The 16,163-nt window shown below is 41.1% G+C and overlaps 1 protein-coding gene across 2 annotated transcripts in view; it reads left to right on the forward strand.

Annotated features, from left to right (window-relative positions):
- Positions 1-16,163, forward strand: part of ACVR1 (activin A receptor type 1) — a 126,833-nt gene that overhangs the window by 65,838 nt on the left and 44,832 nt on the right. For both annotated transcript variants that reach the window (XM_067741872.1, XM_067741870.1), the window contains one exon: positions 4,514-4,587. In XM_067741872.1, the coding sequence (XP_067597973.1) occupies positions 4,521-4,587 (67 nt within the window). In that variant the 5' untranslated portion in view covers positions 4,514-4,520. The remainder of the gene's footprint in view (positions 1-4,513; positions 4,588-16,163) is intronic.

The raw sequence follows: 16,163 nt of genomic DNA on the forward strand, positions 1-16,163 counted from the left end.
GTTTCCTTTTTAGTATATTTAAAAATTCGAAGTAGATCCTTGGGGCTTCAAGTTGGGACTTCAGCATATTGATGTTCTTTATATGTAAAATATGATCGGGACATTTATTCCAGAACATTCTCCTCCCTACATTTCTTTTCCCTTTCCTTTCGGAAGTTCCATTTTTAATAGCTGAATTAACTGGTCAGCAGAGACACTCCAGACACTGAACAGAATGGCAACCAGTAAATGCTGCTGACATTTTTTCCCAAAGATTTTTGGCAGATTTTGAGCTATCTGTCTATAAACAGCAGATTAGTTTGGAAGACTGAATTTATACCTCCTTTTTTCCCCTGTTTTCCGTTTAGGAGCCTAAATTATTGTTTTAATTTTGCTTGCACAATAATAATCAGTTAAAAGGTGTTTAAGGGCATGGGCTTTTGTTGGCTTTGTGACAAGAAAAAATTGTCAGTGGTGTTGGTGTTTTAGAATTCTTTTTTAAAATAGTGAAAGAATTCTTGATTTCGAAGCTTGAAACTTGTTAACTGCTGACTTTTATTATTACCTGAACTAAATTCTAGAGATTAGAGTTAACAGAGATGATAAATGTCTTAATCCTGCTATTCCTTTGCAGGTGTGTATGTGCTTTTGTGTTAATGGGTGGTCGGGGGGGGGTAATTTCTAATTCTTTGGAAATTAAAATTAAATTGAGCCGATTAGTTCAGGGAGAATTTGAATTCAATGAGTATTAAATGTGCACCTACTTGGCTCTAGTAGCGATGAACAAAACAGACTATAGATTTTACTACCATGAAGTTTACAGTCCAGTGAGGGAGACAGATGTTCAAAAGCACACACTCAAATATGAATATGTAATTATTAACTATGATAAGTGCTATAAATAAAAATTAACACAGTGGTGTATGAGAGTGTAATGAGAGCATATGAGGGTTTAGGCAAGCTTCTAGAAGGAAGTGACATTTAAGTTGAGGCTTGAAGGTTGAATAGGAATTTGCCAGGTTGGGTCCTGAAAGAAGGGCTCAATCACTGGGAGCTTCATATATACAGAGGTCCAGAGATAGGCAGGGAGATGGCTAGTTGGTGTGCCTGGGAGAATGGGGTGGAGAGGCGCCTTGACAACAACGAATGTAGGGAGCTTACTAGGGCTTACCATGTTTTACCCAGGTTCTGGCTAGGGGCTACCTCTCCAGCCTTCTTGGGTTTTCTCTCCTTATCACTCTTCTCTCTAGGCTCCCTATGTCCTAGGCTGGTGTTTTTTTTTTCACATGTGATATATGTTTTAAGTCCTCAGGAAACACCAAGCTTCCCCTGGCCACAGGCCCCGTGTAGAAGCCGAGAAGCTGTGCCTTTTTCCTTAAATGCCCTCCTGTCTCCACCACAGAGTGCTCCCCACCCCACCCCAACACACACACACACACACACACACACACACACACACACACACAAGAGCTCACATACTCTTATCCTTTTTGTAGTACCTTCTACTCACCTTTCTGGTTCCTGTTTATATATAATCTACCCTGTTTATATATAATCTCCTCCACCCGCCAAAAAATCTTAAATTGTTTTGTTAGCAGTCTTATTTAACCATGTTTCTTTCTAACACTTAAATCAGTTTTTAATTGTGCAGTCTTTTGGATGATTATTTGACTACCACCATAGATAGATTGTGTAAGTTCTGTAATAGTAAGGACCATGTTTGTATATCTTTATCATTCTAAGTTTCTAATTTCTAGTACATAGCAGGCTCTCAATAGTTGTTGAGGGAAGGAAGGGAGGGAGGGAGGAAGGGAGGGAGGGAGGGAGGGAGGGAGGGAGGGAGGGAGGGAGGAAGGGAGGCAGGAAGGAAGGAAGGAAGGACCGGGAATTCAAAGATAAGACTGAGATATAGTTCAATACTTTTCAAAGGCTTTTAATGATATATCCCATCAGTTAAAAAGTTTTTTGAGGGCTTCCCTGGTGGCGCAGTGGTTGAGAGTCCGCCTTCCGATGCAGGGGACACAGGTTCATTCCCCGGTCCGGGAGGATCCCACATGCCGCAGAGCGGCTGGGCCCGTGAGCCATGGCCACTGAGCCTGTGCGTCTGGAGCCTGTGCTCCACAACAGCAGAGGCCACAACAGTGAGAGGCCCGCGTACCGCAAAAAAAAAAAAAAAAAAGTTTTTTGAGTGTGTACCCTCAATATGTATGTTGCTTATAAGTTTTATATAAAGTAAAACTATGTGTTATAAGACATACATAAAATAGAAATTTTAAAAAGATTTAAGATGAAATATTTGAGGTGTGGCTAATGGTAATGACATTGTATTATTGACAAAAATCTCAGGCTACTCAGGATAATGTTTATTGTTTATGATACTGGATGCAAATCAGTTTTTAATGTATTTTTAAATTCTGAATTTGGTGAGCCTGCTTCATGTCACAGTGAACTGGAATGTTAATTGATTTTCTTTAAAATGATTAACAAAGAAGCACTAGGAATAGCCATATAAGTTCCACCATTTTCTTAGTCTTCTCTGGTACTTTCATTAACAACATATTCAATCTGTAGTTTCTTTAATGGATTTAGAACACTTGCAATTTGGGGAGGGCTCATTTCATTATATCTAGCCATCACAACCTGTAATTCCACTTCAGTAAACCCTCAAGAGTATAGCACATGGCTGTATTCTATAAGCAAACAATGTCCACTCTTTCACATTGTGTAACTCCCACTTCTTCTGCAAGATACCTCTTGTAGTGGACTGTCCTAAGGGACTGAGACAGAGACCAAATAAAGGATCAAGTTATTTATCACTCTGTTAGATTAAATCAGTTTTTATAAGATACAAGTTTTAGTATTTTCATCCCATAATTTAATGCATTGTCTTGTGTGGCCCTTGGATGCATGCACCCCCTTTTGGGGGCAAGTAGGCTAGCTAGTGCTGGAGATTGACATAGACAGATGATTGATTTGGAGTGGTGTTGGGGCTGGGGGGTTGAAATCACTGCTGATGGAGAGGTGTTGCACCAAGCATTTGCCTTTTGAGCTAGATCGTGGATGACAGGAAGAGGGAGTTGGGTAGGAGAGAGGTGGAGGGGGAGGCTCAAGGCATCTGGGGTGGAGGGAACCAACAGTGCGTTTCTGTTCAAAGGCACAGAGATGAGATGGTGATGGAGGGGTCAGTACTGGTTATGAGGGTTCCAGGGTGAAGTGAGGCATTTGTATTTATATCAAACAAGGGCTTGCTCTAGAAAGATCTATGTGAACATGGAAATAATAGTAATAATAACAACAGCAACGGTAGAAAGGGAGTCACTCAGGTTCCACGTGCTTTTAAAAATGTAAAAGGAAGGTCCATTAAACTCTCCTTTACTCCCTTCCCTCACCTTGCTGTTAGAGAAGGGTTAGTCTGAAATACAGTTGTAGACAAATGGAAGTGAGGGATGGTAAGATAGAATAGAGGTGCGGGGAATGAACAGTCAGACTACTAACCAGAAAACTGATTTTAAGAAGATGAGTCAGAAGGTGTCCATTCCAAACAGCTTAGATAGCAGTGGGCTTTTGCTCTTTTCTTTGAAGCTTTAAGAGTAAGATAGCACATGAACCTATTCACTAAAGAACTTCACCAGTTTTCTCTTTATTTTACCATCAGAAAATTGCAGCTAGTTCAAGGTTTAATTTTTTAAAATTATTTTTTGTAATAAAGAATTAGTATAGCCAAACTCTCATCATATTTCCAAAATTTTATAGGAATTATTCAGATGGAAAAGTTCTTTGTTGTAACCCCTTGACTCAGAACATTGAGCTTCTGCCAATGTAGTTTTAGGGCAATATCAACTTAAAATTTATAGCAAGTATCTTATTTTCTCTCTGTTATAGTTTCATATATTAAGATTTTACATGATTTCTTCATGTCTTGATTGTGTCTATGCTCTGTTAAATTTGAGGTTAATGTAAGAATACATTGCTTTGCCATTGATGAGGGATAAGTTACAGTTTTGTGTTTTGTTTTCTTTTTCGGGGCTGTATGATGATGTAGGTTGCTTCACTTCTAATCCTTTTGAACGAAGGCTCAAACATGGTAATTTGGTTTGGATTATTCAGTCATTTAATCTTTAACATCGTGTTAGAACAGTCTATTCGTGCTTCTTAGAGTTTTTAACTTGGTGCCAACCTTGCATTCCATGGCATAAAATAAAATTCAAACCTAAAGTCCTTTAGGAATGCCTGGCCTTACAGCTGAGCATTTTTCATGTCCCTTTTGAGTTCTTTGTTAGTGGGTAGACTCAGGGAACGTTGCCTCAGAGTGGCCACCAGGAGGAGGTAAATCTGATTAACTCTTTAAGATGATTTATTTAGATCCATGTAAAGGGTATATGTTTAAATGTACTAAGAAATAAGGCAACATATGTGAGGGGGATTTGTAAGAAAGGCCTTGAACGGCAGTTTGAAGATGGTATGCTTAATTTAATTTGTCATCCTGCAGTTAAATTTTGTTGTTTCACTGATATCTCTTTTTTTCCCTCCACAGTTGTACAATGGTAGATGGAGTGATGATTCTTCCTGTGCTAATGATGATTGCTTTCCCTTCCCCTAGTATGGAAGGTAAGTGGCTCAACTACTTGGGGCAGGACCAGTATACTGTGTATTGTTTGGCTTACCGTAAACTAGTTTCTTCTTAATCCTATCAGATTTAGCAATCCTCCCCTCCCCCCATTTTTAAGACTTTATTTTTTTAAAGCTGTTTCTTAGGTTCACAGCAAAATTGAGAGGACGATACAGAGATTTCTTATATACCCCCTGCCCCGACACATGTATAGCCTCCCCCATTATCAACATCCCCCCAACCAAAGTGGTACATTTGTTACAATTGATGAACCTACATTGACACGTCATAATCACCCCAGTCCGTAATTTACATCAGGGTTCACTCTTGGTGGTGTACATTCTGTGGGTTATAATGACATGTATAATGACATGTATCCATCATTATAGTATCATACAGAGTATTTCACTGCCCTAAAAATCCTCTGAGCTCCACCTATTCCTCTCTCTCCACCTCTGCAACCCCTGCCAACCACTGATTCTTTTACTGCCTCCATAGTTTTGCCTTTTCCAGAATGTCATGTAGTTGGATTCATACAGTATATATAGCCTTTTCATATTGGCTTCTTTCACTTAGTATTTTACATTTAAGGTTCCTTCCTGTCTCTTCGTGGCTCAGTAGTTCATTTCTTTTTAGTGCTGAGTAATGTTTCATTGTCTGGATGGACCACAGTTTATCCATTCACCTACCGAAGGCAATCTTGATTGCTTCCAAGTTTTGGTAATTATGAATAAAGCTGCTATAAACATCCATGTGCAGGTTTTTGTGTAGATATAAGTTTTCAACTCCTTTGGGTAAACACCAAGGATTGTGATTGCTGGATTGTATGGTAGAGTATGTTTAGTTTTGTTAGAAACTGCTAAGCTGTCTTCCAAAGTGGCTGTTCCGTTTTGCATTCCCACCACCAACGTCTGAGAGTTCCTGTTGCTCCACATCCTCACTAGCATGTGGTGTTAGCAGTGTTCTGGATTTTGGCCATTCTTATAGGTATGTGGTGGTGTCTCATTGTTTTAATTTGCATTTCCCTGATGATGTATGATGTGGGGCATCTTTTCGTGTGCTTATTTGCCATCTGTATATCTTTACCGAGGTGTCTTTAAGGTCTTTGGCCCATTTTTTACTTGGGCTCTTTGTTTTCTTATTGTTGAGTTTTCAGAGTTCTTGGTATATTTTGGATAACAGTCCTTGATCAGACATGTCTTTTGCATATATTTTCTCCCAGTCTGTGGTTTGTCTTGTCATTCTTTTGACATTATCTTTCACAGAGCAGAAGTTTTAATTTTAATGGAGTCCAGCTTATTAATTATTTTTTTCATGGATCATGCCTCTAAAAAGTTATTGACAAAAAAAAAAGTTATTGTCATAATCAGTGAGGTAATGTAGGTTTTCTCCTATGTTATCTAATAGGAGTTTTATAGTGTTGTGTTGTACATTTAGGTCTATGATCTGTTAATTGAATAATTTTTATGAAGGGTATAAGGTCTGTGTCTAGACTTCTTTTTGTTTTGCATGTGAACATCCCCTTTTTATACATATTTGATAATGTCCCTTGATTTTCTTGGAGTGCAACCTATATACACCGTACCTTTCTTATAAACATAAATTAAAAAAATTCAATATAATTTGCTATCTGAAATGAAGAGAAAATTCTCTGAAAATAATATGTAATTAAATATGTCATATAATTAAAATAGTACGTATAGACAAATGTAATATAATCTAGTGTAGTTGGGCATGAGTACACTAGAAGATGTAATGAAGTAACAAATGTGTGTATAAAAATATATACCTATACACACACACACACACATACATATAATAATCTTTGATGTCTTAGAAAACAGAAAACATTTGTACTAGTGTGTTGTATCGGTGACTTAATTATCACAAGGGATCTTGCCTGCAGTGCTTGAATTTTCTGACTTGGTGAACAAATTTTGGTAGAATCCCAACAAAACAGAGAACTGTTTGTCCCTTGATTTACACAGTGGTTATATTTTGAGAAAATTTTGTATACATTAAGACAGTATAAGACATACTTTGTATTTTTATGTATAGAAGAGTTAGGTATTAGGTTCAATTAATTATACAGCGGTTTTCATGTAAATGAATGCTTAGTGGGGGGGCCAGTGAGAACCTGAAGGGGCACAGGGTAACTCTCAGTTGTGTGGGATCACACAGGCATTTTAGGGCCTAACTCATTGTCACTATCCTCCTTTCTCCCCATCTGCAAAAAGCTACTTAGGGATGGCACTGCCTCTGTGGAGTCCACAAGAGATAATCAAGAGAAAAAGAAAATAAAAAGTTGCCTATAATTCCCTGCACTTACATGTGATTGCTTTTAGCATGTTGGTGTAAATCTTTCTAGATGTGTAAACAAACTCTTATTTTATTGCGCATTGAGCAGTTTGCACTTTATTTTATAAGAGTTGCTCCATGAGGAGTGGTGCTTACGGTGTGAATCTCAGCCTTGCTGTGATCAGATGGGCCAGTAAGACTAATCCCCCTCTTACAGGCTCTTGGGGGTATAGTGATCAGTTTTATACACTTGATAAGTTTCCGCGGAGGCATATAATATAGGTTAATGTAGCCAACACTGTGGGAAAATCAGTGCTTGATGTACTAGAAATCTATTTTGTTATGTATTAGGTGTATAATATTTGATCTGTTCCTCCCTCCTTCCCATGTTCATTGACATGTATTATAGTCAGGGAGCCACTAGCCACATGTTGAGCACTCAAAGTGCAGCTGATACAAGCCGAGATATGCCTTAAGTGTAAAGTACACACTGGGTTTTGAAGACAATAAAAAATGTGAATTTTATCTGTTCCTTTTTACTACTATGAAAATTTACAATTATATAAAGCAGCTTACATTAAGTTTCTGTTAAAAAACGCTATCGTCAACCACTTTAGGTATCCATAGTCTATATTCTTCTCTAAGCAGTGTTGATTGATACAGTCCAATAATATTGCAATCATTTTAATTAGTGCCAAAAAGATATGAAATAAGGATCCTGCGTGGCAAGTTTAAAGGAGTAGGAGGTGTTTAACCAGAAGAGAGTTGGGTCCTAGGTTGAAAGAATTACTAAGAAGAAATGGGCTGGGAATATTTGGTGGGTTAATAGTAGTTCTCATCTGAGGGGTTAATTTTATCCCCCAAGGGACACTTGACAACGTCTGGAGACGTAATAGGCAAGTTGCTAGGATTTTTCCTCTTTTTAGTTGCTACATAATATGATCAGTTAAAAAAAAAAAAAGAATGTTGTGAAATGAAGTCCCTCCAAATTCTGTGTGCTCCCCTAGGTACAGTAGCAGTTCTGTGTGGTCGGACAATCCTTCAGGTTTCATGTGCTGTCCTGGTGGACTCTTGGTGTGGGCACGATAGAAAAAAAAAAGAGTGGAAGAGAAATTGAGGTGGAAATGTAATACGGATAGAGAAGGGGAAGTGGGAAAGAATGGGGAAAGAGGAGGTGAAAAGGGCATTTATGGAACAGTGTTAGCAACCCAGCCATTGGTTGTTTTTTCCTGCTTTAAGCTCTTAAGCTGCCCAAAGGATCCAGCAAATGACCTCTTAATGCCAGAGTGAAGATCTGTAATGAAACAAGTTAGTCTGGCTGAAATGGAAATGGATGCCACTAAGGTTTTGCTATTGAATATAACACCAGCACTAGGATGTTTACAGATATGGAAAAGAACACATCATCCTTTCGCTGCGATAGCTTTTTTTTTTTTAAAAAACAATATCCAGTGAGTGCTACAACCTAGAGTACTCGGATCTTAATAGCGGTGGCCTTAGTCTTGTCTTCCCTCAATGACTCAACTCCTAGTTAACTATCAATAGCATATTCTATGAAAAGACTCTTTGTTTTTGCATATTTACTAGAAAATTTTTTTTTTAAAAAAACCACTGAGAACTAATTGTAATATACTCAACATTAGTCATAAAGCAAATGTCGAGGACAAAATACTTAACCGAAAGAGGTAAATAACAGGGCAAATAACTAAAAACTTTATGTTAGCCTCATAGATTGTCTAGTGCAGGGCTTTAAACTACCAAGTTTTTTGTTTGTTTTTTTGTTTTAATTAATTAATTTATTATTTTGGCTGCGTTGGGTCTTCATCGTTGTGCACAGGCTTTCTCTAGTTGCGGCGAGCAGGGGCTACTCCTCCTTGAGGTGTGCGGGCTTCTCATTGTGGTGGCTTCTCTTGTTGCGGAGCACGGGCTCTAGGTACACGGGCTTCAGTAGTTGTGGCACATGGGCTCTAGAGCTCAGGCTCAGTAGTTGGGGCGCACGGGTTTAGTTGTTGCACGGCATGTGGGATCTTCCTGGACCAGGGCTTGAACCCGTGTCCCCTGCATTGGCAGATGGATTCTTAACCACTGCGCCACCAGGGAAGCCCTAGACTACCAAGTTTAAAAGGAAACAGACCCAGGTTTGCTGTTTGCAGAGCAGCTACGGCACCTTATTAATTGGGCTTCAGTGGAGCTAATGGCATTGTTGGTGCATAAATAAGAAAGTAATAGAGATTTTGTTCTAATATGTTTTGTTGGGTATTGTACTCCTCTTAGCCTATTAAAAACAAACCAAAAAACCAGAAAGCTTCTTTCGTCTCCCCAGTTACTCCCAGATGTCTTTTAAATATTGATTAGATACAGTGTCAACATGTCAAATAAGAAGTCCCAAAGAGTACTTTTGGCAGAGTTTGACTAGTATGTGTGTACTTTAGAACATTTCTCAATTTCTGTGGAATTCTAAATGCTCTGGGGCCAAAAAGACCCAGTAAGTTTGGAAAATACTGCATGCTAGAACTATCTCTTTGATGATTTATAGGTAATATTGAGTGGTTAATATGTGCCCAATGTTGTTTTATGTTCGTTATTTCCCATAATCCTCATCATTACCCTAATGAGATACGTTAGTGGGGATGTGCTTTTTAATTGGTTAAAACTCTTGCTTAAGGTTATACAGCCAACAAAAGGTGTGTTATACTTTGAGGATTGGTATTCAAGAGTTTCAGTCGTTATCGGTCGTCTTCAGAATTTTGTATTTTTTGGTACCCTAAATTAGCTACATCCACATTCATATTACATCTGGTACATGCTAGAATACAGCTCAATCCAGTCCATTTGAGAGGCTGAGGTGAGAGCTTCCAATAACAAATGATGAATCCCTTTTACCTGGGTTTGTGTTTTTTATTTCTCTCTCATACCAATATTCATTTTTCATGTTCATTATATATACAACTCCAGCTGCAGGAAGATTTTTATTTGCTCTCACAGAGAAGAGCACTTGAGCCCTAATTACCCGTATATCCTTCCTTTTCCTTCCCATTAATAAGACTAATCATGCTCTAATACTGCTATTATGCCACCCGGGAGAAGTCCATTTTTGTTCCAGAACCTGCTTGTTTGGTTTTACCTTTGTCCCTGTGAGCATTTGCAGGGACGACCATGACACAAATAACTTAAAGTGGAATACTGCTCCTTCAAAAACATTTCAAAGCTAAGATGACCCACATTTTATTAAATTTGCAAGCCGTAGTTAGATTTTATTGCAGCAAGGAAGGCTGGACTTTTGCAGAGTTTTGTTGCAAGAGATTTCGGCCTGTCTTAGAGAAGATTGCTAAGTACTAAATTATTTTCTGGGTTGACTTGATTTTAGTATTTCCAAAGCCATCACTACTCAGACTTTCCAGCCCAATTACCCAATGAGAGAAGGAAGGAGATCACTTCAATAGACTTTTTGTTAGGGTCCACAAAGGTGCCCCTCTTTGCCACTGGGGGTGAAGAATAGAATAAGCCTTTCTTTGAATTTCTCATTATTGAGAATTCAGGAAGTTCGTGAAGGGGTGAATGAATGTAAGAGAAATGTCTCAGTATTAAATTTGTTGCCCTCATTTCTCATGACTCTAATTTATCCCTTTTGTTCAGAATCAAATCTTTTTCTTTGACACATCATCATATGAGAGATTTGTTGGGGAGAGAGATGAGATGTACTGAGCTATTGGCCACTATGAGGACCTAAAATGTAAATATCAGGTGAAGCTGTACACTTTTAAGATACTGCTTCTTTATTGTCACATTTTCTCACCTAACAGAATGAGTATATTATTGATGCAAGGTGAGCTGTGACAAAGCTTCCTTTCAGCTTTTCCTTTCTGGGGAATGTTTGTTTCAGCTGTGGGTAGTTAAACTAAAGCCACATCCAATTTTTTTTTGTCCCAGTGAACATTATAAAATGTTCATATTCAATGCATTTATATGAGAGGAGTTAGTGGTAGGGTGTGGAGAGGACTCTGAAAATTCAATCAGGGGCTTCCCTGGTGGCGCAGTGGTTGAGAGTCCGCCTGCCGATGCAGGGGACACGGGTTCGTGCCCTGGTCCGGGAAGATCGCACATGCTGCGGAGCGGCTGGGCCCATGAGCCATGGCTACTGAGCCTGCGCGTCCGGAGCCTGTGCTCCGCAGCGGGAGAGGCCACAACAGTGAGAGGCCCGCGTACCGCAAAAAAAAAAAAAAAATTTCAATCAGAGTCAAATATTGAATGGATGGGAAAACAAATCCAAGGCCCTAGCTCATTAAATGGTTTCCTTGTGGTCAACAGTGAGTGGGCAGTGCAATAGCTTCTAAGCTTCTGTTTTATAAAGATGGGTCTCAAGGGGGAGAGGGTGGATGCCATCTCCTCTTTATGGAAAAACTGGTGAAGCAGGAGATTTGTAGGGATGGAATGTGTGCTACTTTTGCTCTTGAAAAGTAAACACCAAGGAAAACAAAACATTTAAAAATTAATTTGTAGACTCGGGACGTAGAAAACAAACTTATGGTTACCAAAGGGGAAAGGGGGTGAGGGAGGGATAAATTAGGAGTGTGGGATTAGCAGATACAAATTACTATATATAAAATAGATAAACAACAAGGTCCTACTGTATAGCACAGGGAAATATATTCAATATCCTATAATAAACCATAATGGAAAAGAATATGAAAAAGAATATAATGTATATATAACTGAATCACTTTGCTGGGTACTGGAAACTAACACAATGTTGTAAATCAACTATACTTCAATAAAAAATTTTAAAAATTAATTTGTAATTCCCAAGCATTACCAACTGTCCTCCAGAACTTCTCTCTGTAGCCCAGCATGACCTCAGGCAAGCTTCCATAGATAATGGTTATATGAAATAGTCATAATTACTCAGAGCTCATGTCGATTCCAAGATAGTGTAAGACACAGGGCAGGGAAGCCTTCAAAGTTTTCACTGTGACTCACAGTAAGAAACATTTTAGAGTTGGACCCAGTGCATCTACATTTAGAAACATTTTGGAGTATGACCCGCATGCATCTGAAAAGAAAATTTCATGAAAGAGTGATTACTCTTACTATGCTAATGTACTCCTGCTTCTTCTCTTTTTTATTCTATTCAGTTTTATTTCATTTAGAAAGAAAGAAAGAAACCTTGTCTTGAACCACTAAATCAATTTCGCTACCCACAAATGGGTCATAACCCACAGTTTAAGAAAGACACCTCCAGTCTGCTCCCAAGAGCTCGCTGCCGGGAAGTCCTGGCTGCCCTCAGGTGAAAGCTCTGACAGCTAACCCAGATAGTCTCCGGCAGAGCTGGCCCAGACCTTTTTAAAATTTATTTATTTATTTATTTTTACGACTTCATGTAGCCTGACCATCCTCTCTCTGCAAGCCAGTGATTTACAGGAAGAGGGAAGTTTACATATGTGCCTTCTCAGCCGTGGTCATAACACTGGAACAGCTGCTGCCTGATTCTAATCAGCTGAATCTGAGCTCTGCAGAGCTGGGTGTTTCCTAGATCCACGGTAATGCTGCATCTAATTCTTTGTTATGGGTTAGAGGGGAACATGGACTTTCTGAGGATATGTGTATTTGGGGCATGTGGGAAGGAGAGAAGGGATAGGAGGCAGAAGGAGAAATTCCTCTTGGAAGGGGGTGGTAAAATTCACCTTAAAGCAAGAACAAAAACCTCTGCTTATATATATATATATATATATATATTTATTTATTTATTTTTATTTTTGCGGTACGCGGGCCTCTCACTGCTGTGGCCTCTCCCGCTGCGGAGCACAGGCTCCGGACGCGCAGGCTCAGCGGCCATGGCTCACGGGCCCCGCCGCTCCGCGGCATGTGGAATCTTCCCGGACCGGGGCACGAACCCGTGTCCCCTGGATCGGCAGGCGGACTCTCAACCACTGCGCCACCAGGGAAGCCCACTCTGCTTATATTTTTTATTCAAACGGTGATTTGGAGCAGGGAGTAGCCTCTTTTATTTATTTGCTGCATTTGTTTACCTTCTGAATTCTGGTATTTACACTAAGCCAATATAAATGGAAAAAAAAATCACACCCATTCAGTAAAGCTATAAGGAAGAGAGAGAGAAAAGAAGAAAAACCCAACAGTCCAGTTTAACCTTTGGCTCCTGTGATGTATATAATGCTGCAGGATGCCATGCAGAGTTACGCAGTGTTTATCTTTAACATTATGTCCTAGTTCATATGCTTCACGCTGTCAGTTTTGCAGAGGGTTAGGGTAATTTTTGATAATTCAGTGGTGTTGCTAATCAGAGTGTCTTCTGAAGGGAAGGCTCTTGGCCATGCATAGGAGCCAAGCCTTTCTCAGGAGAGAGGCAGAGTCAGACACCATCGTGAGCCTCCTTCTTCCTTCTTCCTGTGTTTCTGTACGTGGGTTACCTGAGCTCTCAAGAGCCGTTACTGCAGAGCCATGCTTAGCAGTAGCAGAGTGGTGGTGAGAAGTCAGCCATGCAAAGTGAGGCCTAGGGTGAGAGAGGCCAGGACTTGGTGGTGGTGTTTTCTCACTAGTGTCTAAAACAGCTCCTGGCATGTATTTGGTGCTCAGTGAATATCTGACAAATGAATGAGTAAATAATTATCATAATACAGAAAAGGTAATAAGAGACCCAGGAACTGATCTGGGCTGGGGACGGGGTAAGAAAGGACATCATCCTTTCAAAGAATGTATTCCAAGTTTGGGAAAAGAGAATCAGTGATAAGACAATCTTACATTCTTGCAGTTGATAAATTACCAGGCTGGGATTGGGGACAGGCAGGGTTTGGGAGGATGAACAGGCATTAGACCAGCAAAGGAAGGACTGAGAAGGACTTTTTAGGCAGGGGAAGGGCCAGGCCCAGAGAAGTGGGGGGATACAGGTCACCATCCGGGTGGTCCAGCATGGCCAGAGCAGCCTCCCAGAAGGCGTTTGGGTTGAGATTTGAGGCCCTACTAGCCTGGCAGGGCCTTGTGCATGAGGCGTTTGTCTTCGATCCTGAGGGCAGCGAGAACTATTGAAAGATTCATTAGATGCGCTTTGTGTGCTTTGAAAGAATTTTCTGGTAGAAGTGGATCACAGGCACAGCAGGATTAGAGGTGAAAGGACGGGAAAAACTACTCCCCCTGCAGGGTCGGGGCAGACAGGCCCACGTGCTGCCTTTTCAAAGGCATCCCAACTATAGCAACTTGACGGTGGCCAACAAAACAAAAACAAAACAAAAACAAAACCCTTAGTTCCAAGAGAAGACCTCTGTTGCAGGTAGCTCACAAATAATAACAGCAGCAGCGAACGACAATAATCTAACACTAATTTCCGTTATGAAAACAGAAGGCTGAGCTGCTGACTTTCTTAGCAACTTTTGCAAGACATTTAAATCCCTCTAGCTGGGCCTTTGTTCCTGTGTTGCCATGGAGTGTCAATAAGCCCAGCTCAGAATAACCCGGGCAGTGACATGAGAGGTGCAGCTTGCTCGCTGGCACGGTGGCTGGCCAGGTTACGCTGTTTTCATTGCTCCCGTCTTGGGAGGAGGACCGAGCAGCTGGTTGCCCGGGCAGCTGTGAAAGGTGTATGTCTCTTGGCTGCCCAGAGTTTGAAAGGCAACCCAAACTTGCCTGCCTCCTGAGCATGTGCAGCTCGCGTTTGAGCAGATAGCAACTGAAAATAGCCCACTGCACACCTGTCCCTTGTACACCAGCCCCTGGCCGACTGCCATTTAGGACAGTGTGGGCTCCCTGGGTGGATAGGTGAGGGGCTGAGCGGATCTCAGGGGTTCTTAGGAAGATCCTGGGAACTTTGGCCCTGGCTTAAAAGGAAACGAAAAAGCAGCAGGCTCCTCTGAGCAGTTCCACTGGGCACTTGTGTGGTTAGTGGGTGGCCGCAGTGCTTGCATACGTGCAGTACGTGCTGAAGATGCCATGCCAGTTCTCCGTGCTCAGCCAGACTGGGGTCCGACAGACAGACTGAGAGGTATATGTTTTCTCCTGGAGGGAAAGGCTTTCCTAAAACACTCCTAGACGGTAGCCGTCATGGAGAACCCTGCCTCGGTTTTAGAGAGGGGAGGCACTGAGTGAAAACTATCTTGTGTGATTTTCTACGTGCTCTTTAATCCCCAGTGATTGTCAGTAGATCACTTCTACAAGGTGGCTCTCTGCGAGATGATTCTTTCTCAGCAGTCCAAATGTGGGCACAGAACAGAATCAGCATGTCGGGAGCTGTCTGTTTCCCTTTGGGACTCTTTCCATGTCCTTCTGGGCTTTCATCTCTGCCGCGGGCTTGCCATCGTGGGGCAGGCTTGGCACGCCGATGTGGATGGAAGCAGGCTCTGGAAGGAAATACTTCTGAAATGACTGGTGGTACTCAAGCTGCTATTTAAAAGTGACCCTTCTTAGAGTCTTGGGTTATCTTTAGGCCGTCAGTGCTCTCCAGCCACAGGAGCCAAAAGGGAGTCTGTGGAAACTCTGGCCTGTTGCTCTCGCCTTGGTTTGTGTTTAGATATCGTTGCTCCTCAGCCAGTGGCCTCGTGACACATCTCAGATTTAGCTGCCTTTCTTCTGCCAAGGTCCAAGATTATTGTGGAAGCTGGGAACGGTGTGCTGTGCCACAGAGGCTGGGGTGTGGGGGGAAGGCATGTGTGTTTAAAAAGCCAGCTCTGGTTCACAGTATTCTGAAGAAAGTCTTTCTGTTTCTACCTTGAGTGTCGGCACCTGGGGCCTTTCTGTGGGTTCTGGGGTGAAAAAGAATAAGCTCAAAATGACCTACACTCAACTGTCTTATGGTGACTGTAGGATCTTCCGTCTCTGATGAGGAAGCCAATCTTAAGCGTGTTGAACTTGGGAGTTAATGAATTCTTGTGAACCATATTAGTTAGACTGATGGGGTAAAGAAGATAGGCGAGACAAAGATCAAGTTATAAAGGCTGGAATACAGATGCACAGGGCATGTACTCATGGGACTGAAGACATGGGATTCCTTCTTTCTTTGGCCTTTCATGGAGATCTGGACCTGGTAGGGCCTTGGGACATGACTGGAAAATTGGGAGATAGGGAAGCAGCAATATCAGAGGCTTGGGCTCTGCCCCAGTTTTTCACCCTTGGATATCTTGATCTCTTTGGCTTCATTTGGGCTGGAAAGAAAATAGTCTGGAAATTACCTTGTTCCCTCTGCGCTTTTCTCTGGGATGGGGTAGGGTAGGGAGCTAGAGAGGAAGAATTTAGCTGAAATTAACTAATTCTAGACATTTTCGCCTTTAGCTCT

Source organism: Pseudorca crassidens, chromosome 6 (genome assembly GCF_039906515.1).
Source record: "Pseudorca crassidens isolate mPseCra1 chromosome 6, mPseCra1.hap1, whole genome shotgun sequence".
NCBI classification, from domain to species: domain Eukaryota; kingdom Metazoa; phylum Chordata; class Mammalia; order Artiodactyla; family Delphinidae; genus Pseudorca; species Pseudorca crassidens.